This window comes from Aythya marila (assembly GCF_965140915.1).
Source record: "Aythya marila genome assembly, chromosome: 1".
Lineage (NCBI taxonomy): Eukaryota > Metazoa > Chordata > Aves > Anseriformes > Anatidae > Aythya > Aythya marila.
In genome coordinates this window covers 173,801,658-173,827,325 of record NC_139042.1, presented here as the reverse complement: position 1 = coordinate 173,827,325, position 25,668 = coordinate 173,801,658, and the positions used below count along the sequence as shown (strand labels likewise).

Here is a 25,668-nt window from a genome sequence, read left to right as displayed (position 1 = left end):
AAACTACTCATTTAGGATAAGCATGGACAATCCTCACATATGCAAGGGAGGGATTACTACTTAAAACAAAAAAATCCTGACTCAAAAATTAAACCATAAGTTAGATTAATGGGCCTTCTGACCACATGTGGGAATGGGTAAGTGATCTTGCAGCCCCTCCAATGCCGCCCTTGTATCATGTTTCATTCCTCAGGCTGTCTGGTAGAGCTACCTTTTTTTTCTTTTAGCTTTTTTTTTTTTTTTCAACTCTTAACTGAAAGTATTTATAATAAATGGAAACAAATTACTTTAATAAAAAACAACAACAAACACCACCACCATGTGTCAGTTCCACTGGCCAAATGAGACTGTGAGCTAGATAACAGGTCATAGAGAGTTGCCTTTATGCATTAGTTTGTTTATAAGGTAATTACTAACAAGGTATTAAAACTGCCAATTACTTGAGTGACGAATAAAATTTTCCTTGCAGTAAAAGTGTGCTCCAGCAGAAGCCAGCAATTTCCTGAACTGCACGCCTCCTAAATTGCAGTGTGAAAGTGTTCAGTTATAGACATGGCTTACACAGTGCTGTCTTTGTGTCAGCATTGCTTCATAAAACAGAAATTCCTTACAGCTGGCAGGATAATAGCCCCTGTATTACAAAGTTTAGTTGGACCTAATGGAACTGAATAAAACTCTTATACAGCCTTCAGATTAGCACTTAAACTAACTGGCAAATTACCTGACACAGGCCAGGTTACAACAAAAACAAACAAAACAAAACAAAAAATACAGCTTATTTGTTTCAGGGAATGTTCTTTCTCAGTGATGACAAAGTCATATCACGAGGAAAAAGTAACTTCTTTTGTTCACTGAAACAGATCTACGCATCAAAGTTCTCATCCATTTCACAGTGAAAATCCAATAAGCCCCCCCACTGTACCCCCCTGCCTAGTAGAAGGTACTGAAATGCAAAATATTAAGTGCTTCCCTTCTTATTGCCCCAGACTGTTTTCTCTTGAAAAAAAAAATTCAAACACCCTAATTCACACTTAGGAGATTACCCAGCACTGAACATATCCCAAGCAGTTCTACCTTAAGGTCCAACTTTAGTTAAAATGAGAATTTAATTCTAATTCGATTTTTCTTCACGACATCATTTAAGTAAATCAAATAAAATTTCTATCAGCTTCCTCATCAGTGCCAAATACACATCAAAATTAGTCAAGAAGGACATGTTTGAAAATGCAAGCATGCTTAATTGTCACAACACAACCAAACAGCATCCTCCTGTCTTGTCACAATGACGTACATTTGCTCACCCTACAAAAAAATTCCAGTGAAATTTGCAGTTGCTGTGCTCAGACAAAGGGAGCTGCACATACTACACGGGTTTCATTTTTCACATCCTCAAGGGAAGATGAGAGCAGACGGAGATCCCCCTCCAACAAGCGAACCAGTGCACCAAGTTCTCACGGAAGCATGCCTGTGGGAGTCAGATCAGTTTCTTCATATGCACAGGAAACACAGCATGCTGCAGCTTCCTTACAACTTTTCCTGATTCAGGTGAAGAGACAGGAGCACTGAGAAATATAGGCAAAACCACCAACATACCTGCATGAATTTGGATATATGTCTCTTGCCATTTGAGTGTCTACACTCCAACTTCCAGGAGAAAAAAAATAAGTGCATGCAGACTGATCTAATTATTCTCACACAAGTCCATGTGAATAGCATCTTAAGACAGAATATCAGTTTTTCATTAGGGATATGAGAAACCCTAGCTTTTCCTCTCTGCATTCATGACTTTAGCCATACCACTAGTCCAAAACATTTATAACAGCCCTATCAATCATGATCTCAAGATTCATTTCATATAAACAACAGCTACAACACATTTGACATATTGACTTGTACTTTCCTTGCCTCTAGGGAAATATAAAGCGGGACAGCAACTGCTGTATCCATTTTGTTAAGGATCTAGTTAACGCTACTTCAACACATTTCTTACATACTGAAAAAAACATTTTTTAAGATCTGAGATAGTATAACTAAGAATCTTTTGATTGTCAAAATGCAATGTGTTCAATTTCAGAGAAGTAACTATGTAAACCTACAAATTAGACTGCTCATTGCTCTCATTCTGTAACATGGAAGCTGCAACTCTGATAGATTAAGACCTGAAGCCCTATCTTTTCTTTCTAAACAAAACCTCAGCACAAATACATATATATATTCCTGCACTCCTTTCTCAACCATACCTTTCTTCAAGATAGATCTTGATCTGCTGTGTTTTGAGAACCTCTTCATCTTTTTGTCCTACACCATGATCCTGACAAGGAGCATGTGTATGAGTCTGGAGGTGGAGCAAACTGGTAAAACTGCAATTGTCTAGAAAGACAATTTTGGAGAGCTTTGTCTGTGCAGACTGTTTTCCAAAGTTGTTAGGTATAAAACAACTCTGTTTTAACACCTTTGTAATTCTGGACTCAGCGTAACTCCTGTCCCCCAACTAACCCCTGGCTGAAAGGATATATTAAATTTGTCTTAGGAACATGCAAATGCAATCATGCTGGAGTCTCTTGTTAAAGACTATGAGTATCTATAAGGAGAAAAAAAAAAGTTCTGCTAGGGCCAGATATGTCTTTCTGAGCATTGCTGAAGCCAAGATGCTGGGGTTCATAGATGTTTAGTTTGATGATCTTGTGTTTACACAGCTTCCAGATTAGAGCTGGCTTGGAGGCAGCCATGTCAGCACAGGCAAAGCGGACATGACTGTCCACATCCGAGCACGTACAGGGTGGTCTCCATTACACTGCAGCACAAAGCCTCCTTTTTCATATTTCTTTAAATCTTTGTGGTTGCTCCAACCTGTCTTCCTTCTGTTCACCCACTGGTGTCATACAACTGCTGTCATACAACTATTGCTTCTTGAACTTCCCCTCCACCCTCCCCCCAAACTCCTCCAGACTTTTGGAGCTCTCACAAGAAACAATGATGTGAAGACAACGAGAAGAAAACTTAACCAAAAGATAAGAAATAATCTTCTATTACTTCATCTTGTAAAGATGAAAGATCAAGATTGTAATAAATTTCCTTAGAAAGTGTTGGAAGACTCATGTTTTGTGGCTTTTAGAATGAGGTTAGAAAACTTTAAGGAACGCATACCACAAAAAAAGTCTCTATAATAACTCCCCTAAAAGAGAGAAAAAAGATTACATTTTTCCACTGATTTCTACACAGTTGACTACTAAAATTAGACAGAACTTAATGAACAATTGCATATCTTAAAATATTGTAGTTGCAATTTCAAGCTTAACACTCCCCTTACAAAAATTCACAGATGTGAATGAATGGGACTACAAACTTCTCATCACCAGACATCCAATTAATTGTATTGAATTAAGACCCTCCAGTTTTTAAAATCTTTGCAACAGTTAGATATGGTGAAAAAAAAGGTTTCCCATGAAATATTTCTGAGATGATAGTGCCAGAAATAGAGCCAGGAGCTGGCTCACTTCCAGTCCTAGTTGTAAGTCTACAAGTCTGCTGCCCGGTTGACACACAGGCTCCACATGTTCCTTGAAGCAAGCAGGTCTTTCTTCTGAAGGCCTCGTTCTTTCCACATTCCTTGTCTGTTATTGTTCTTTCAGGCCAGATGTCAGCAAGTCTCTGGTTTTATTTTTTGTGCTTTTTGATATATAGTCGTAGCTTTATAGTATAAAACCAAAACTCAGAAGACTACAGCCTATCAATTCCTTGTCCAAACCTTGGGAATTATGAAACCACACATAAACTGAGAAAAGGTGTAGAGAAAGATGCAGAATAAAACTACTCCAGGATTCAGAGATGATTTCATCATCAAAAAGAAAACAGAGGCAAATACAAACTTCCAAACACTTGATACTTCACAACAATTCTCTCCTGATTCCAGTCATAATATCAGTATGTAATGTAAGTTTCCTTCCAAACTCTTCTCTTGATACCCTGGCCTCTTCCCATTCCACTTCTTGGCCTTTCCAAAATAACCATGTTACCTAGCATGTGATAGCTAAATGAATGCATAAGCTCATCACTTTATTTTAATGAACGTAAACAAAAGCAATGAAAACACAGCTATTTCAGCAGGAGCTGACAATAGAAATAACCCATTGCAGACTCGCTACACTCCATGATTGTTAATTAATGCTAAAATCTTACAGAACTCTAAGTATGACCTAGATTAAACCCAGTGTAACACCCTCCAATGTTATAAACCACATTCTTGATCTGATTTATGGACTCATTAAGTAAAAACATCTATCCTTTACTTTCAGAGACTATTCTCCCTTTCCTAGAGTGCACTGAAGACTAGGCACTTCAGACTGGCCGCCCTTCTAGGTCCACTCCAAATCTCAACTGTTGAGGGATCTTCTCCTTGTCCACTTCTATTTCACTCAAGGCACTGAGTCACCACATACCACTCTTCCTTGCAATAACCGTCTCCCACATCTCTATGCTATAAACCCAGTACTTAACACTTGGCATCTCAGTTCATTCCAACTTTTAATGGTAAAATTTCCTGCCGTTCTTCCATTTTGTCCCATGAGAATAGTGCTCTCTGTTTTTCTGATCCATTATTCTTTTTAATTCATCTTTTTCTTTAACAGTGTTTCTCAGAAAATCATGCCAGTTTTTCCACTGCAAATAGCTCATAGAATTTGCATTCTTTTCCATTCTCATTGCAAAAGCATTTGTCTAGGCTCTCACTACTTTATATTTCTGCTACAACAAACTCTGAGTTTCTAGATACTTCTTCCCTTTCCCATCATTCAATCTAATTGCTGTCATAAAAATCTAGTTTCCATGTCTGCAGGTCTGACTAAGGCAGGTTCCCTTTCAAATTCTTTCATTTACCTCCTCTTAGTCTCCACACCAAATGTCAAAGACTGCAAAAACTAATTCCAGTAAGTTTCTTTGCTCTAGCTTTTTGCTCACAACTTCAGCCCAAGTCACACATGGTTTACCACCACTCTCATTTTTGGGACTTCCTCCAAGTTGCCTTATGCCTGAAGCCCAGTCTGGCATTCCTCTATCCCTTTTTTCAATCCTTCTTCAAAACAAACTCTTCCAGGCAGCATCCAAATCTTAATCCTTCCCATAATAAAGTGGTAACTGAAGAGATGACAAGGCTGTAAAATATTTGACCAAAATTTTCTTAATATTGGGAGCCAGACTTCAGTTCAGTATGCTAGATTTATAAACACACAATACCACTTTCTCTGGCAAGCATAGAAGGGAAAGGCATCCACTCCTACTGAATGCAAGCTTTCATTTTCAAGACTTGCATCTAACCTTCTTTCTTGTGACTGCAGCTTTCTAAATATGAACTGAGATAGCGTTCTTCTGAATTCCACATACAGTGCTTTTCTCAGCCTACTGCAAGATGGCAGTCTGATTTGTCATTCCTATTCTTATTCCAAATAATCCTGCAAACAAGGGCTATGAAAACATATATGTCTTTACTGAAGGCACTTTACAAAAGCTTTCCTCACTGAGATACTGCCAAACAATGAAAATTATCACTCTTATTTCCACATCGGCAGTTTAGCAGATGTATAAACTATTTTACATGTTTGCTTCAACTAATTCAATTCTACTTCTCAAGATGACTGTATGAAGCATGATCTGGAATGTCAATATTTAGATATACATTTCCCTATTTTAAACAGAAAAGGGCAAACAATATTACCCAGGGAAGTGGTGGAGTCACCGTCACTGAGGATGTTTAAGGAAAGGTTGGACACGGTGCTTAGGGACGTGGATTAGTGGGTGACATTGCTAGTACGATGATGGTTGGACCAAATGATCTTGAAGGTCTTTTCTAATCTTTACGATTCTATGATTAAAATAAGACTACTACTAAATAGAACAAAGGATTAATCACCACTTTTTTCCAGTAAGTACATTTGTGCATAAAATTAGATAGGTATTTTTGCTGCACGTCAATTAATCAAACTAGGATGAGATAGCACACATATTAAGAATGAAAAACAGTGATCAGTACATGTTCATGTACTGCTCCTCCAAAAAAAAAAGTGGGTGCAACACCCTCTTCTCATGGTAAAAAGAATGGAAGAAAACACGAAGATGCCAAAAATACAGACGAATTTACAGATCTTTCATCATAGTTCGCCATCTTATTTAGCAAAGATCTGAGAAGCCACTTCCAACTTAAAAGAGTTAGTTTAGTTACATGTAAGAGTGGAAAAAAAAAAAAAAACCACCTTTTTTCAGACTACATATCTGAGTTAAGTGGTATGGAACACTCCCGTTTTTATTACTTATAAGAACCTGACATTGCAATACCATAAACTACACAGAGTAAAGATTTGTAACACAATGGAGTTAGCTCTGCCTCCACTGCCTGAAAGCGTAAGGCTTTACCAATCTCAGGGAACAACTGTGTTTTAAGTGGAGCAAAGCGCGCTGTCCACAGAGGAAATTTTACTGATGACTGAAATCATGATTAATGAGCAACTAAGCAAGATAAAGGGAAGAAGCTAATATAGTAAGACACAGAGATAAAGCTAGGTTATTCAGATAATATAGCTTTAAAACTTCACAGCTTGCTTATGCAACCTAGTATATTAAACTTGCAGATCTTCTCCAGTAAGTTCACCACGGCCTCTGCACAGATTAGGTGAGCAACAAGCAGAACCAGCCTTTCAGAGCAAATACCAGTCTGCACCTGAAAAAACTTTTTAGGCATTCCCTGTTACTTTTTGTTTGTTTTGCCTTTTTTTTTTTTTAAAAAAAAAAAACAAAAAACTATTTTTTTTTTCCTCCAAACCTTTGTTCTTGACTTAGATAACTTTGCTGCTTTATTTTCCCTGTAAAGATGAGGACCTGGCACTTTTTCAATATAGCAAGTGACTTTTAACTTTGCTTTTCAGAAGCACTCCTTGAACAGCAAAGGCCTGAAATTAAAAATTGAATAATTAGTCATTTTAGAGTGGCTCACCAGAAAACTACATTTAAGTTAGAACAACTGCTTACTATGAAAAATTGTGATGCCCTACAGTTAACTGACTATTTACTTCCTAGTTCTTTTCGCCCATTTTATCTCCTGGACATTTTTTTTTTCATTTACTTTTTAAGCATCCAGGATGCGACTTCATGTGTCTTCAAAGCATTTAAACTCAGCATATATCAACAAAAAGATGTTACAAACTGAATGCTGTCGAAAGTCTACTAAAAACCAACCCATGGATTCAATCTAGCAGCTAACAGACAAGTGTACACGTTTCAAGAAACCTCACATTTCAAGATACTGTCGATGTTCTTTATCATCTTAGATAAACTGAACAGCTATGTGGTTCCTTGTTTCAACTGCCCTAAAGGCTTCCTGTGCAGATGGGTTTGAAGAACCCTCCCGGGTAGGAAAAAAAATAAAAATCTACAGTGTTGCATATTCTATATGCCTCTTACTAAGTAAGAATGTAAAACTTGAAAAATACTGTTGAATCATTGCTCCTTTGTTCTGCGTCATGAACTTCATATTTTCCACTCTGGCTTACTAAAACTGACTATGTGTGTTCTAGATTAACATGATCATTTTTTAAAACATCAGCTACAGGAATACTTCTATCTAGATCACCTGTTCCACATATATAAGTGCTTTTAAATCAAAAAAATTCTATTCATCAAGATGGAAAATCTCTTAATTATTTAAAGCACTTCATTTAATGCTAGCCTAATGTTAGAATTTCCCTATATACATGTTGTCGTTTAACCTGGCTGGCAGCTAAGCACCGCACAGCCATGGACAACACAATAGACTTTGGCATGTATGTCTTTTCAAGTCCCTGTTGCTGAGATAATTATTGTACAGCATAACCTGGGTATAGGTAATAAGAAACTTTTTTTTTTTTTTTTTAATGTTATAGTTCTTATATTTTGATAAGAACAATAAAATTTATTTGGGGAGGCAGAATACTCTAATACATGAAGTTGTTCCATCTCTCCGAAGTCACTGACTGCCGCCTTCCATTTTCTAAATCACTCAAAATACAGTACACTGACGATGCTGGATGATGTTCACAATTTATTTATTTATTTAAGTTCTACATATGAAAGAGCATGAGTTTACAATTTTCAAAAGATATTAACTGAAGTAGACTCTGCAGACAAATGATAGTTGGTAGTTAAATGCCATACAGGACTTTCATATAAGGATGGTGCACTTATATTACTCAGTTTCAATTAATTTCTTCAGCTTTAGTTGCACCGCTTTGCCCTTAGGTTAAAGCGCAACCCGAAGCATCTTTAAATGCCCTTCATCACTGACTGTTGGGAGGTTCCCAATTATTGTGAATGTAACCCAATTTAATTCTAAGTAATCTTTTATTAAACCAAATCATTTCTTGAGCTCTTAACACACCATGAAAACATATACTAGACCCACAGGCCTTTTTTGTATCACATACATTATGCTTATGCATGCATACACAAAAATGACAACACTGAACAAAGCCTCAGTCTTGTATGATCATACTTTGATTCTGGTATATAGTAACAGCATTACCTATTTCAAATTAATCAAAGTTAAAGCATAAAAAAGTCACACTCAAACAACATTTGTTTGTTTTACTTATGTGGGTTAAGTATCTCTTCCCAAAAGTGGAACCAAGACTTCTTAGTACTTTGAGAAGGCATCAAGTCTACTGCAGTAAGCTCAGATCCTGTGTGCTAGCATGTTTGTTTGTTTGTTTTTCCCTCTAGGAAATCATTAAAGGGCTTATCTATACTACAGAGACACTATGGAAAAGTTCTGGTAAGTCTTTTGAACATTACTAGCTTACAACCAAAGCAATCGTGCTGAAACATACTTGATTTTAGTATATACTACCTTTATACCAGTACATATAATGGACATCTGAAGTGTAAAAAAAAAAAAATTTAAAAAATCACTTCCACTCTTCAGAGTACAAATATAAGGAATCTGGATTCAAACTAGGTTCAAAACTTTACAGCAATGAAAGACCTAATAGGCAAGGTTTTCTTCCCATGTATCAATATCATGGATTCTAGCAGGTTTTCATGATCAACAGGACAGAATTAGTATATCTAATAAGGAATACCATTAGAATGGGAAACATTGAGAATTTTGCTTGTTTTCCTAGAACTAGAAAATCTGTGTCTGGTAGAGAAATGGGCACTGAAGAGATCCACTTATCCAGAAATAATGGAGAATAACTCATTCATTCTCCCCTAAGTAAAGAATTTTCTAACCTGACTCCCTGCCTGCGGCAGGGGGGTTGGAACTAGATGATCTTTAAGGTCCCTTCTAACCCAAGACATTCTATGATTCAAAGCAATTTCTACATCAATTTAACCAATTTCAAAAGCACTTCAGGAATACAAGTTAGGAAACATCTAACTTATTTCAGGTTCTATAGGTAAATATGGCTACATTAATACAGCTACATTACTGTGGATGGCATCCATACTCTCTATATTTGTGGTAATCAGTTAGCAAATCTAGTATTCCCTCCAAAACCTGATGTTGACCAGCACTTGGAGTGACCTGGCTGCCTGCTACAGCTACTGTTCTGACTGGTGAGCTGGAAGTCCCTGGAATCGAATGCCTCAACTTCTCTCTTTCTGCCTTCTCTCCCAGAAGATAGTGAAAGACTGTGTGTCTAGGCAGAAAGAAAGCCTGACATTTCAGTTTCAAATAATTGACTTAAATGGTCAATCATGCTGAAGGATATTATCAAACTTTTACAAGTAACAATCACTGTAAAACAGGCAATGCCCAAGTACATTTGCCAGACATTTCAAAAGGAACCTAATTTCAGACACCTAAAAAGTAGTTTGAAGTAGGTACCTGGATGGGCTTTAGTGGGCAAGTCATCTGAACTCAGAAAAGACTCCAGGAAGAACAGTTTTCTCCATTCATTCTGAAGAGGATCTACAGTTCCCAACTCATCCTTACCGTGTTGAACTCTCAGGAATTTAGGATAGGGAAGATAAGTCCTACTCTTTGCTCTGTCCAGCAGGTATTTCATCTATTAATGTCAGGGAAACCATGACAGCTTCACAGCCAAAGGCCTTCAGAACAGATTTAGCTCAAAGTACCACCCATTTAGTTCATAGGAGTTTCCGGATTACCAGAAGGCTCAGCAGCTCTCCTATGTAGTCTGATATGATACATATTCATCACATTTTATCTATGCAATGAGCATGTTAGATGCATCTCCAGCCATATAATGAGCCTACCTGCATTTGCTTGTATATTCCTTCACACAGACATATAGTCTTTCCAGGGAAGTGGTGGGGGTGTGCGGGCCCAATACCTTTCTCTCCCATGGTATTCAACTCTGTTGGCATCCATACAAAACAAGAAGTTGGCATCGATGTTTAATATTACCAACAGACTTTGACCATGAGACTGGGAACATCTATTGCTCCAGGTATGTTTACCCTTCATAATTCAGCAGTATGAAAATATCTAAGCTAGATAAATATCAATTAGATAGCTAGAAGTGAGGTAGCTCCAGAAATAGAAACTACACTAACATGATAATCCACCCATGCTTGTTTATACTGCTAAAAGAATTCAGACATTCAGTACTGTACCCAGATACCTGCAGTATCATTCACTGTAGACATACTATCAGTGCAATTCCTTTTGCAAGGCAAAAAAAATCTCGCAGAACAGGTAAAATTAAGTCTCCACTGCTGAGTTGACAAGTACTTGGAATAATTTTATCCACTTCACAGAAGAAAGTTTCTTGACCAGTAAAGATTTTGGCCAGAAAGGAGGGCACCATTTTCACAGCATTTCTTGAGGAGACCTTGGAAGAAAGAGCTGGCTTTTCACTGACAGTAATGAATGGACTTATACGTATCTTATAAGAAACATAATCAAATCAAGTTTCAGAAGACTAACCACCTCTTTTCCACTACTATGTGAAGCAGGAACAAAGACTCAACAAAGAAACAGTGGTTTGTTTTGGAAAGGTTCCATAAGCTCCTTTGATTTTTAAAGTTGAAAACTGCAGAAAGTCATCGGAAGTGTATTTCAAGCAGTTATTCTTTGAAGAGCATAAAAATTATATTCTAATTGTTCCATATGCGTTTCCTTCGCTTGACATAAGTATCATATTAACTCAGTTTGATACAACCCCTCCAATAACTGAATACATTTTTTTACCTCTTAAAAAAACCTATCATTAGATAGAAATATCTGCAGATTTACGAAACTGGTTTATTACAGATTTTTTTTTTTTGCCAGACAACTGCTGCATATTTATTCTTATTTACTTATATCCTTTTTTTGTAAAATTTCTGTATAAAGATGTGAAGCCTTATAATTTTTAACCTGTAAGAAGTTTGAAAAATAAACCTTTGCTAAAGGAACAAAATGCTTTGTTTTTGGAACAATGTAATACCACTCTAATTATCCTTGCCATATGCAAATTATGTAGAAAGAATAAGCAATTGTTTTTAACTATTACATACTGACAATTGTTAGCCAATGTAAAACTTTAATGTGGTTGAAATAGTTCTTTAAGTACTTAATCTCAATGAATCTTTGCAGTGGTCATACAATTAGTATTAAATCTGAGTTTGGGCATACCTATATTCAGTAATCTCCCAAAACCATACAGAAGTAATTGAAATTTGAATAAGAACAAGCTATCACCTAACCAGACCAACTTTAACCGCACTGGTTGTATGAAAACAACTTTTTGAACCTTCCCCCCCCCCCCCCCCCCCCATTGAATGTGTCACAGTACAGAAAACAGATCTAGTAAAGTTTTTTTTTTTTTCCCATGTTTTACCACCTGTGCAAAAGAACCAAGCTAGTAACCTATGGATATGGAACAACCAATCCAGCAGCGACTGATTTTCATTCTCTCAAAGGAAAACAAGAATCTTTGCACAGCTGCAGAAGGATGATTTTAGGTTCATCTAAACTAGTTAAGTTTCCATGAAAAGGACTAGAGGTGATGTTAAGACAAATTCTCAAGTTTGTATTCATCACAAATAAGGCAAGGCGGTATAAAACTTTATTAATATTTCCAACCTTGTGGTATAAAGAACCTTAACAAGGTAAAAAAAAAATGAACAGGAATACATTCTTTAGATCAATGAAATGTTTAAACTACAGAATGCTATGCCAGTGTAAAAATAATGTCAACACTAATGCAAAATTGAAATAGATGATACGCTTAAATTCAATAGTTATTTGTCAGACACCATCTGCTTTTTCTTTCACTCTTTTCTGATTCTGATCTGTAAGAAACCACATCAGTATCAAATGTCACTTAGTTCTTATTCAAACAGAGCAGTCCAGACACAGCGGCTGCACCAGCTGACTTAGCTGACCTGGGCCTAGAGTAAAAACAAACCCCTATAAATCACCAGATGTAAGCAATTGAATAGTGATCAATTTAATTAGCTGAACAGCTTTCTGAAGTTTACTGTATTGTTTTAACCCTTCAGGCTTCTTCAAAAAAGGTAACTTGCAATTTGTATTCATGAGTGGGATTTAGCCAGAGGGCTACATATTACCAGGCTTAAACACTTTAGATTCCCATTGATAAAACTCAAACCCCACACAAGAAAACACGTTGGCTTTTTTTCTCCACCTAACAGTAGGATACAAACATTTATTTATTTTTTTTAAAAGCATTATCGTCAACATTTTGGAGAAATTAGAACACAAGAAAAAAAAAAAAAAAAAAAAAAAAACTTATTTCAGGTGAAATGCTCAGGAATAAGATTTCTTCTAAAAATCAGGAAATTTGGTTTGGGGTCCTATACACCTTTTACAATTTTATGCCTGTATTATAGATATCACATCAGGCAACCTATTATTTTTTTCAAACAAAGCAATGAATGTGTACATAATTGTGTCACAACCATATGTATTAACCGCAACTGGAAAAATTTTATGCCACACATTAGAATGGTCACAGAAGGACATTTTAAAGATATTGACACAACATCTTCTAACCTAGGTATTTGTCCTAAAGCTGCGTGTCAAGGGGATTTCCCCACACTGCCCACTGAAATTAACAGATTTCTGCCATGATTTAACGCAACTGGGATTTCAGCCAAGATGTGTAAAACAAGAGTTACACTCTATTATTAAAGTCTGCATTGTATGAGTTTACGTAACATTTACTAATGTTTGTTCAGTGCCTAGCACAACAGGGCTGAGGCTTCTGGGCACTACCACAACATAAATTTATTCTAATGCAGTCTTTGTATCTGAGGGAAGCATAAAAACTACAAGGATTAAGCTCAATTATACACATTTTAAACAACCTGCTAAATAATATGACATAATCAACTTCCTAACCACAAGCCGCTCTATTTCCAATTATTTTACTTTAATCTCTGCAATGCACGTATTTCCACTAACCCTAGAGAGTTAGTTCCACTACATAGGGACAAGAGCGAGATCTACTTACAAAGACAGAAGAGTTATATTTGCAGATACTGGCCCCAGATTTGGAATCATCTCCAGTTCATTGTTGTTCAACTTCCTATTAATATTAAAAAAAGTGAGTTAGCTTTAACGTAAATCAGAAGTATATACATTGGATTTATTAAATTGCTGGTGTCAACCCAAAGTTTGAAATTAATTCCAGTTTCACTTAATGTAAAATATCAGAGCATAATTGTCAACCTATTATCCCAAGTTACTGATATCCCAGTGATACAATTAACATATACAAACCATTTTTTTAAACTAAGACAAATTGACTTACACTTCCCGAAGACTATGGAGGTGATCCAAGAAACTGGTCTTGATTGAAGATAATTTGTTGTGACTTAAGTCCCTATGAGGTTACAAAAATAAACAACCTGTCAGTTTTGCCATAAAATATTGCATATAGCAAGACAATTACAATCAAAAATATGTTATCATTCATTTCCAAGTACATAAAAAGTTATTTGTTTTATATTAGTAGAACTAGAATAGAAACACATTTAAATTTACAAGGTATATAAATGCTAACAGTTTGATCACTGCTGACAGTGTCAAAGAATTTCCTGAACCTTTTAAAAGAACTGCTCATTTTGTGTTTTGTGTGCGCCTGCATGTTTATGTACTGAAGAAGCATGAAAAAACACCTCAAAATGTTGACTTATACACATCAAAAAAAACCTCTCTTCCAGGCAAAGTATCTGGCTAAAGCAACCTGTTGGCTACAAGGAAAATTCGTAAAGACTCATTGCCATTTCAGCCTTGAGTCATTATTACACTTGCACCATCTACTCTTCTCACTTGCTTCTGCAAAGCAACTCACAAATCTTCAGTACCTTAAACAAGAGAATATATACAGGAAGGCCTAACTTCATCTTGAATTTTAAGGTGTCTGTGCACTATTCACATTATCATTGCCTTACTTGCCCTTGAAGCTCTCAGCTTGTGTCACTCCACACTGAAGATCCCAAAATACAAATTGATGCAGTTTATGAGAGCCCATGTTAGAGCCTTTGCCAACAACAGTTTGCTGTGAAACAGGCTAGGGTACTAAGAGTGCAACACACCTTCTTGACCATTGTCAGGGCATTACCTTCCCTACAGACACTGTGTATCTTCACCATATGGCCTCTTGACCATTTGAAAGCCATCATGAAGCACAGTCCTAAGAAACATTTGCTGTGGTCTCGGAAGTACTGGGAACATCACAGAAAAAAAAAAATGGCTATACAGTAGAAGACAGAGAAGTTAACTACAGAAATTCAAACTTGCAAGTCTATAGAGATCCATGCAAGCAGTACAGATTTACATCTGGCCACGTTACCACAGCTAGCCCTGCTTGAAGACCTTCCTCTTTTTAGTCATCCATTCCCACAACCTGCAAGTTCCTGCTCCCATACTACAACCTGTCATTACCTTATCTGCACTGACAGCGCTGTCTGCAAAGTGCTTGCTGTACATCCTAACACTCAATTTTTAACACAAGCCAGGAAACAAAAGTTCCACTATTCTGAAGGAGTTCTTAACCTCACTTCGGTGAGACCCCCAAAGAATTGCATCTGCACACTTTTTCCCTGTGCTAATTGAGCACTGAAATCTGGAGCACTCAGCAACGCGCCTGGTTGTGATAAAAGCTGAAAGTGGCTTGGAAACGAGGGTGCTGAGCATCACTAGAAGGGTCTGGAAGCCAATGCCTAGGCCAACACCAAGACAGGGCCTCATCAGGCCATGCAGAAGTGAAGCACATTTCCATTTGATTCTTGGGGAAACTCCCATAGTCCCACACTTTTTCTGGAGAACACAATTCAGTACATGGTCGCCTATGCTGAGAGTGCCAAGCGCAAGTCTGTGACTGTCACAAACATGCCTATTCTTCATCTACAGTCTTGGAAGTGATGATACCTGATAACCAGCATAACCATGCCGCACATGGATCAGAACTGGTTTAAACCAAGCCAGCTTTGCAGTCTGTGTGTTACTCTGCTATACGACTAAGCCCTGAGCAACTGTGGATCTACAGAACTAGTTTCTCTTCACCCACCACCACAGGTCCTTGGACACAGATGTAACACTGAGACCCAGACAGGTACTTAGGCTTCTTAAACAGCGCAGGGAAACAGCAAAATCGTGCTTTAGCCTCCCCCGTTTGGTGCTTTACACAGTACTTTTCCAGTATTGCCAGGACTAGGTATCTGCTTTACAGGACTCTAGCAGCATCTTCCCTACTATGCCCAGGATGCAGGCAGCCAGCCACCTGCCCCAGTCCTCACCTATGGCACCAGCACAGCCTTGGCAGGAGGCTCAGCGACTGCCCACTGAGACCCCCACATGAGGGAGGACTCGGGTCACCCACTTCCCAAGTTAGCAAAGGATAGGCAATGCCACCCGTCCCTCCCCCTTTTTAAACCAGTCTAAGTTAAATAATAATAATAATAAAACTCAACAACCACCAGCATTACAAACCATCCCAGCCACATGCACACATTACCAAGGGTACCCCAGCACTCAGCCACTCACTGCAGCAATGGATCAGGCCCAGGGAGCCAGGGCGCAGCCGCCCCAGCCTGGCTCTGTCGGGCACAGGGAGGAGATGAACGTCACCTTTCCCCAGCTGGGGCACTTCAAGAATGCACACAGGGCAGAGCTGCAGGTGTGTAAGGCGTTTTTCAGCACAAAAAAAGCTGGGCAGGTGCCAGGGGGAGCCACCTAGAGAAGAGGCACACCCTTCACCACATTCAGGTGGCCACAGAAGGATGCCTTCTGAGATGCAGCTCTGGACTCCCACACCTAAAATACACCTGTGTCTTCTTCCAGGTGTCTAAAACCCTCAAGATTTTCCTCTTTAAAAAAATGGAAAACCAATACAGTGTTAACGTTTTCAAAAAAAGCCACAAGTGTTAGTTTCATCACTATGATTTTGAGTTCTCCTGTAAATGAGGTTAACCACACTTGAGTTAGAGGACTGCATCTTTCACTGCTTAAAAGTCTAGTGCAAACATTTGTCTGGCCATAGACTTGAGAAAAATCCGTTTGTTTAACATTTGAAGACATCAGCTGTACAGGTTTGATATTCTCCTACTGCCTCCTGAAATGTAAATACTGAAAAAATACACTGTTACAAAAGATCTAGGTTGTAACAGCAATGGGAATCTAACTTGTTCCTTTAAAGCAGACAGAGTAGAGACGATTTTTACCCTTCAACTTCACTCGGTATTTGGCTTTAGCCTGTAGGGATTATAAGAACTATGCAAATAAACAGCCAAAATTTAGTGAAGCCATGGCTGTTAGTGCCTAATTTGTTACTGCTCTTCATACTTTAGACAAGACTTCAGAATCAGTAATTATTTCAACAAAGAGCTTTCAACGTTAGTGCTAAAAACCTGCATTTCTTCATTTCATCCAAAAACCCTGCAAAAGGTTTATTTAAAACATGTTTGCCTAAAGGACCCACCAGACAGTAACAGACGTGAGTAGATTTGTTCTGCTGGAGTTATAACATGTTTAAAAAAAAAGAAAAAAAAATCTGGCAGAGTCCTTAAACTATAAAAATCCTGCAATTACAACCACTGCTGTGCATGATCACCACACTGGAGCCAGACACTTTCACTCATAGCTCAAGCTCACATCCATCTGGAGTCTATCAAGGCAACCGTGAGCGTAACAACTTGCACTAGGTTTCAAACTATTCTTTCGTGTTTGTCTTTTAACACTAAAGATTTTAACACTCTCAGATTTTCCATATAGCACCTACTTTAAAAAACACATCCATACAAATTCCTTATTCCTGGTTTACTCACAACAGGTTGTCAAACACAAACTGCACCTAAAAAAAAAAAAAAAAGCCGAAGCAGAACTGTAACAACAAACTCCAGACAATACTGAACTGCATGTTTCACATAGCTGTATACATGTTTGTCTACCAATTGTTGGATAAAGGATGCATTGGATTTATTTTTGTAAATATTATTTCAGTACTGCTGACATAGAAGCTTCAAGAAAAAAAAAAAAAAAAGCCTTACAAGTTACATTTGTAAGTTAAATCAGAAAGCCTGAAAGTGAACCAAGAGTTAGAACATTAGTAAAAGACACGTATTGTAAGTGAAACTCAAGCCTAAAGAAGTTTCTGAGACTTAAAAGCAATGGATTTGAGGCATTTTAAGATATAAAACTCTAGCATCCCTGTCCAGAGCTACAAGAGCGTTTCAATTCAATGCATTTCTCCATGTGCCTTAAAACACATACAAGGAAAAGATTTGAAAATGAATCAGTATTTTTCTCTCGCTTAGAAATGAACACTAACAAAGTACTAAGATTATTACCACGCATTTTCCATTTCTGAATTTTCCTTGTCTGTTGAAACCACATTACAAGTGAGGAGAAAATCTCCTCTGTGATTTCTTCTACTTCTAGAATTTCAAAAGCCATTACAGATGTAATAGTGAATACCCTCAGAAACTATATTTTTATTAAGAAATTCTTTATAACAATAAAAAATATATATGCCTGTTCTTCACCTCAGATTCTAATGAAAGCGATCAAGTTTTTAAGGGATTGTACCTACTTTAAAAAGAATGCCACAGTTTGAGGCCCTTTAAGAACCTGTTTTATGAAAGAAAATATTTTCTATACACCATTCCTTTCATATGAACACCTTTCATAACTCAGCTTCTGCATTCAAAAACTAAAACATAACTCTGAACATCAATCTTTATATGATAAAAAATGAAAGGAAGGCCTAATGCATAAAGGGAGAGGGTGAGAGTTTCTTCACACATTTTATAAATATAACTTTTAGACTCTAACTTAATTTACAACACTTAGTTACAATTATCATCTTCTTCCTTAGAGAACTCCGAAACCTGAGCCCCAAGTCAAATTTTAAAATGCAAATCCAGCAACAGCTTCTTAATCAGTCCCACTGGGGCCTATAGAGCTGCTAATTCAGCAGAAATCAGGAGAGCTGAAAAACAAAAAGCCAGGCTGTAGCTGTTTTAAGACACTGATCCAAAGTGACTCATAAATCAGCTTGCTATGTTCAAGTTTTAGTCTGGAAAATATTGAAAAACAGCTGTGAAAACCATACGGCCCTTTTTTCTGGCAATTCTGGTAAAGAACTAGAGGATTTATAAAATGTAAATACTAAAGATGTAATACAAACACAAGTGAAAGCCATCTTTTAGATTTTCCCTTCTGTCTTGCTGACAGTTTTTAGCATTCCTAGGTGAACCTGGCAAGGCATACACGACAATGCCTCTGAGAATTTGCAAACATTGAGGACACTGGCCAGTGTTCAAACTCTCTTCCTCCCTCCACTTCTGGCTATGAAACATCAGCAGCTCTAACGCAGCAAAACGTTCTCTCCATCTCAGGACACACATAGTAGAAGTAAATTGAAATCTGACTTTAAAACCATTTGTACACGAAGTCACTATAAATATTTATCTGTGGATTGTTATCATCTGTGAAGGCAGCATTAGAAAAGATGGTATTTATGGCTAAAGTCACAGCAAAGCTGGCAATTATACCCTGTTTACACCCCATTTCATAAAGCCTTTTACGTACAAAGCACTAGCCTCACATTTGCTACAAAAAGGAGGAACATAACTCAGTATTCAGGTTTATCTCCTGATTTCCCCCTTCGCCCACTAGAATGTCACACAGCATTTTCCACATCATAAACTCTTGGTTTATTTCATCAGAGGTTATGAATACAAAAGGAAGTGGAGACTGAAACAGAGCTTCAAAAGCCAACTTCATCAGATGTCCTTTCTGCCTGGGTGTGTAGACAGCTGGTCAGAGGAAGGTGTTAAGTCCAACATGGGCCTACACCTTCACAAGCACAAGAGCTTTCCCTACTCAAACACAAGAGTTTTCACCTTGTCGGCTGTAGTGGGTTTACGTTGAGAACATGGTGTAAGAGTTGTTTTCTGAAGAGTATTGGAAATAATGCAATTAAAGTACTAGCCTTTGGCTATAAATGCTACGGACTCCCATGGAAAACACAGTCACCATATACCAATAAAATTCATAAACAGTCTTTTACAATTTGTAAATGCATAGTTTGTTGCAACAATAATACAGGCTATTCAAACCTTTTTTTGCATATGTAAAAAAGAAGAGCGTTATAATTGTACATGTTGTGCAATCAAAGCTCCAAGCAGCTGAGTAGCTGGAGGTAACAGGCAACGCCACACTCCTCTTGGTCCCCTTATTCAGAAGACGGGAAAGAAGAAAGAGCAGGGTACTTCTAAGGCATTTGACACAAACAAAAGAAATATTTACACAAAAGCAGCCAGACCACATGGCTTGGTGACATCTACAAAGATGTACTCCTGTGAGTTTAAGACCAAGTGACACAGCTGTCCAATGAGTAATCACAGCGGGGTTTCTTACAACAGACCAAAGCTTATTTATACAAGTGGAACTTATTTTCTCACACTTTTAAAGGAATGTGAACTTACATAAGGACAATTTACACTACCAAGGGAATTCTAATTAGAAAAACCTCCCCTGTGCTAACAAAAAAGCCCTGCAATGCGTTTTATTGTCTCTTGGTAAAGTAAGTGGAATAGACAAATTTAATTACTGCTAATGCAAAATACTTTTAAAAACAGCTCTACAAATGAAAGTTCTGTGACTTTTCCATTTGTTTTTTGTTTAGTGGCCATCACATCTGAATTTTATCTTAGCAGCACTAAACTAGGCTCAACTATGAGATTCAGCAGTGAAGCTTAGCTTAGCATCAAAAATACCTTAAGTTTGGTCAGAAAACTTCAGTTTTCAGTTTAACTTCAGTTACGTTAGGTAACTGAAATAGTTCAAAAGAACAGGAGGGATGAAATCTAATAAGAAGCAAAACCAGTTGTTGAATGTAAAGCAGATCCGGTATTTGATTCATATGCTTCAATCACATAAGCCAAAAGAAAAAAAAAAAAAAAAGTTTCTTTCCCCTCACACTTTCCTACGCTGCTCATGGAAACATTCACCTCCTGGAGTCACTCGTATGTTCAGTTCCATATGGTGTCAATACAGCCATCCACATTTCATGAGTAAAGCAGCATGACCTCCAGACGAGGCAATTGAACAGAATTAGCCACAGCTAATTGAAAGTCTTCCTGTTTACTTTAAAGTCCTTATCTCGATCTGCTTTGGAAATGTAACAGAAAATTAATTCGACTAATATAGAAGATACCAGAGTGACAAGAGATTAAAAACAAATGTGCGAAGTCCCTCAGCACTTTTCAAGGTTTTAGAAAGCTCTCATGATTTATGCTTTGTCCATAAAAGTTTGTCACTGCAGGTAAGTTTTCCACACATGGCATTTCACTACGTGCTAGTAAGTTTCATAAACCCGTGTCACCGAACCAAACTTGGCGAGGTCCTGCCCTAATAAAGTTGTTTAAACCAAAACCATCAGTGAACGAAGCCCAAGAGCTGCACAAATAAAACCTAGGCCAGTATGAAAGTTTGGTTTTTATTTCCTGACTCAGAAATCGATTTCACTTGGCGATTTTTGCACGTTCCTAGAGAAAGTCATTAGAACAACTTTAACTTTGCTCCCCTCCTCCTTCACGGGGGCCAAGGCGAGCGCCGCCGGCCGGGCGCGGAGGGCTCGGGCTGGCCGGAGCTCGCTGACAGCCGGCCCCCTCCTGCCCTCTCTCCATCCCTCTCCACACTCGCCCCGCTCGGCCGCAAACCCGACATTTCCCTCCCCGACCCCCTGCCCTGCTCGGCCGCAGACCGAGGCACCCCGAGGGGCAGAAGATGGCGGACGTGCCCCCCCCCCCCCAAGTACCGAGCCCCCCATACTCACAGCTGCACCGCCCCCCGCGGCAGCCGCTCGGGCACCCGGCTGAGCTCCAGGCGGCTGCAGGCGACGAGGTGCCCGGCGCAGCGGCAGGGCACGGGGCAGCGGGCGCCGGGGCTGCCCCCCAGCACCGGCGGCAGGAGGAGGGCGAGGAAGAGGAGGAGGAAGAGGAGGAGGGCGGCGGGCGCGGCGCGGTGCCGGCGGGGCATGGCGGGCTCGGAGTCGCTGCCCGCGCCGCTCCCGTCCGTCGAGCAGCCCGGCTGACACAGAGCCTCTCAGCGAGGGTGCATGCCCCGGAGCCGCCGCCGAGGGAGGTGAAGGCGGTGAGGGTAGAGAGGAGGAAGAAAAAAAGAATAAAAAAAAAAAAAAAAAGTGAAGGGAAGAAGGGGGGAGTGGGGGGCACGCAGCGCCGCCAGCCACTCGGCAAACTTTGCAGCGCCTCAGCCCGCCTCCGCCTGGCCGGGGGAGCCCCGAGCGCGGCGCGGCCCGCCCCGCCCGCAGCCCCCTCCCCCTGCCGTGTGACAGCAACAGCCCCGGGCCGCCCCCCGGCCTCGCCCCGGCTCGGGGCGGCGGGGGCAGGCGGGTCCCGCCGGGGGTGCCCGGGTCCCCCTTCCAGCCCCGGGAGGCGGCTGAGGGCCGGGCCTGGCAGCGCGGCGGGCCCCGGGGCCTGAGGGGGAGCGCGGCGAGGCCGTGCTGCGCCCGGGATTCCCAGCGAGCCCGCTTAGCGCCGGTCGGAGCGGTCCCGGAGCTGCTCCGGAGGCCCCGGCAGGTTCCCAGCCAAGGCTGGGGTCACTGGCATGTAAAAGGTGAGGTGAGGTTAACTCCTGCCTTCCGGGTCCTGCGCGGCTAGTCCAGACACAGTAATTAAGCCCATTATGTTCCCCACAGGATCCCAGCTCCAGAGGTTCAGGGAAGTAGGCAGGGCGTACAGATTCCACATCTCTGAGGTAATCTATGTAATTTAAGTAAATACCTATTGTTCGAGTCCCATATGGAAGCCCGGACCCTGTAGTGGATGCAGTTATTGGAGACGTCGCACGCCCCTGCTCAGCAGCAGCAGAGCATCAAACTGCATGGACCCTGCACTTTGTGTCCCACCTGTACATACGCACATTGCACCTAAGAGATGGGAGATGGCATCGTGTCCTGCAGCATTGAGAGACCCTTACCTCCATTCCCAAGATATGTAAGGCTGAAACTTTTTTATTTTTCCCATAAGTACCTCAGGGAACAGGTTACATTACAGAAACAAAACTACATTTTATTTTAAGTCAGAAATCCCAAATTTGCAAACCAAGCAGGCATGCCATAACTAAGAACACTCACGTGCCGCTGTCAGTGCAACTATTTCAGGTGCACAGGGTACACAGAGCGATGTGGTATTTTCTCAGCATCTGATCAGTTGACCGCTGGTGGTCCTTAAGGAAATCACTGCAGAAAAGCAAACAAACACTGCAGAAATAAACATTTTTGTACACGTAAAAGCAAAGAAGCAAACAAATGAAACACAGGATAAAAACTAGTGTATATTTGCAAGTTATTCTAATTTATTTCTTGTAAATGAAAACTATCTTGGGAACATTGGTATGCCATAATCATTCTTTTTGCAGCCTTTTTCTTCCCTTCAAAGCCATTAGGTTGACATTAGATTAACAAAGCCTGTGAAACAGTGAGCTGTTCCGTATCCAGTAGGAAAAAAGTGGACAGTGCCAAATTCAGATTTTCAAAACTATACATCATTAGCAATCTTCTGTTTCAAAAGTGCTAGCATTTGTTCTAACTGTGCAGTTGTCTCACACCATTATACAGGAGACACTTGAACATGTTGCATTCATTGCTTAGGCAAAATAGGCTGTATTTGCTAGTTCTGCAAAGTAGTCAAAATTCAAGATGATGATCCTTATGTCGCACCAGAGAATTATTGCACACCTTACTAAAATTAAAATTGATTTAAAGTAACCAAGCTCTGTACTACAGTTCCCGGAGTACACAGCAAAGTGCCTCTTACTTGGGAAAAGCGAGCTTGTCTTATCTTGAGTGTTGGCAAGGGCAGTGATTCACTGGTAAGTGGCAACAGAGTCATTAAACTGTCAGTTTTAACATACAAGGGTAAGAAAAAATACAAGCAAAGCATTCTGTACTTAGTTTATGATAGCAGTGAATAATATATCTGGTATATATGTGAAGTATGGAACAAGAAAAAGTCTGAGAAAAAGCAGGGGAAAAAGTGAAAATACTGAAAAGGGCAAGAACTTTTGTTATTTTGAAAACCATTCATGCATTCATGGAATACTGTGCCCTTATAACACACAACTTAATGCATATTTAGTGCTAGTAATATATGAAGCTGTTTTAAATTAAGAAAGGTAAATCAATTCAGAAAATTAAGCCATTTGTCTTTGCAGCTTCTTTTATCTGAATACTCAGAAAAGCATTTTAAAACTGATTATATTATGAATTCTGAAATGCCTGTATGCCTTCAGAGCCCATGAGAGGAAGTCTTTCTTTCCACAGGGAGATTTGTTCTCTCCAGAAATCTCAGGGACCAATTCTGCAACTGATACGAACGCTGCAAGGGCTGGCAGCCCCCAAACCCAGGGGTCTCTTCATCATTAGTTTTAATGAGAGTGCAGTATGATTGTACATAAGCAAATACTAATGGGAGACTTCCAATATGTCTTCTTCATGGGTTTGGCTGGGCTGTATCTGCCCTAAGTAAGCTTTTATCAAAATGAAAAGTCTCACGTTCCCCCACCCTATTATCTCTACGTGTAACAAGGCTTCTTAGCGACCCTTGTTTGTCATTGGCATTAGTGTAACTGCAAAGTCAACATGATGAAGAGAATGATTTGACTACAAACCCATCAAAAACAAAAACAATCACCCACCACCACCACCTTCCATTCTGAGCTGGAATAATTCCCTCTTCCAGTTTTCCATGTAACTGTACAGGGAAGCTTATCAGTCGTGATGGTTGTTTAGGCAAAGACGGCCCTCTCCCAGGCAGCCAGAATATAGGTCAGCCTGAGGGGACGCTGCTGAAAAAGGGGAAGCATGGCTGCAGAGAAAAAATCTTGTAAAACTAGACCCTCAAGCTCTCTGTTTGGCTAATGAGATTTGTTTTCTCCACAAGACTACCAGCGTGGTAGCCTGAGTGAGTTGGGAGTGGAGGAAAGGAAGTTACACAGTGAACTGTAAACCGTTCATTGGGATGTTATGGGTGTTATGGGATGAGACTGATGATGTCTTTTTCTTTCCTTGATTATTTTAAATCAGATAAACGAGCATTTACAGATTCAAGTCCAAACATGTGTTGTTTAAAAGATGCATTAACTTCAGGCAAAAGACACACCCATAAGCTAAGTATGATTTTTTTTACATATCATTAGCACAATGAAAATAAGCACTGCTTTCAAGTAACCTACCTCTACAAGAAGAATGCCTCAAATGGTTTAGCAGATGACTGAAAGTAAAACCAAACTAAGATCCTATACATTTTCTGTTATGTCTTAAAGTTAGAATGTCTTTTACCAGTACTAGGAACTTTAACAATTTGATTAATCTAAATTCAATTTGTTTAGTCAGTTTTCAAAGGAGTCAAGCCACTTCAAGAGACAATTGCATATAGTTCTATTCAGTTATGTAAAGTTTAATTTGCAGAATTTATGTCAGAAGGTCAAAAGGAGTGAATGATTCCACTTCCACATCCAATGAATGATTGTGTTCATTAAGGACATCATAGTCTCCTTGTGTACTCCTTGACTACCAGGTAATCCAAAACTGTGTCTACTATTTGTTTCAGATACTCTACTTTTCATGGGTAAATAAAGTGAGTTAGGTAGTGTTCAGCAGCAAGAAGCAAAAGCAAAACAGAACATTACTTATGCTTTGACACATCTCAGTTCAGATAAAGTGAGATAGAAATCAGTGGTCCATCTATCCACCTTCCTATCCATAAATGCCCCTGCAGGAGTATTGGCAGAATTAGTGTCCTGTCTATTCATTCCTAAATCTTCCTAGTGACATTTTATTTCTAGCTGAAGATGTTTATGACTGACTATTTGGGAGAAGGAAGTAAGAATTCATCCTCAGACAACCACCACTCTATTGCAGGTTCCCCTTACTTAACCCATTTAAAAAAAAAAAAAAAAATGAAATTGTAAGGCTAGTAAAACTTTTTCTAAGGCCACAGCTGGAGGGAGAAGTTGACTGTTGAGATCGTTCTGCTTTGAAAAAAGAAAAGAGAAAAAAAAGTAGAGCAGAATGCAGAACTTTTTTTTTTTTTTTTTTTGGTGAAGACTGCTTGTGTACATGAAATAGCTTGCAATAGGCAATAGAAGGTTTTGCTTCAGGCACCTGTCTGGAAGTTGCTAGAGAGTCCCACAAAGAGTCC

The 25,668-nt window shown here is 39.3% G+C and overlaps 1 protein-coding gene across 2 annotated transcripts in view; it reads right to left on the bottom strand.

Moving 5' to 3' along the window:
• LRIG3 (leucine rich repeats and immunoglobulin like domains 3) overlaps positions 1-21,563 on the bottom strand; it is a 43,457-nt gene extending 21,894 nt beyond the window's left edge. For both annotated transcript variants that reach the window (XM_082751498.1, XM_082751499.1), the window contains exons 1-3: positions 21,282-21,563; positions 13,749-13,820; positions 13,449-13,523 (exon numbers count right to left, since the gene is read on the bottom strand). In XM_082751498.1, coding sequence (XP_082607624.1) covers positions 13,449-13,523; positions 13,749-13,820; positions 21,282-21,484 — 350 coding nt within the window. In that variant the 5' untranslated portion in view covers positions 21,485-21,563. The remainder of the gene's footprint in view (positions 1-13,448; positions 13,524-13,748; positions 13,821-21,281) is intronic.
• Positions 21,564-25,668: the final 4,105 nt, after the last annotated feature.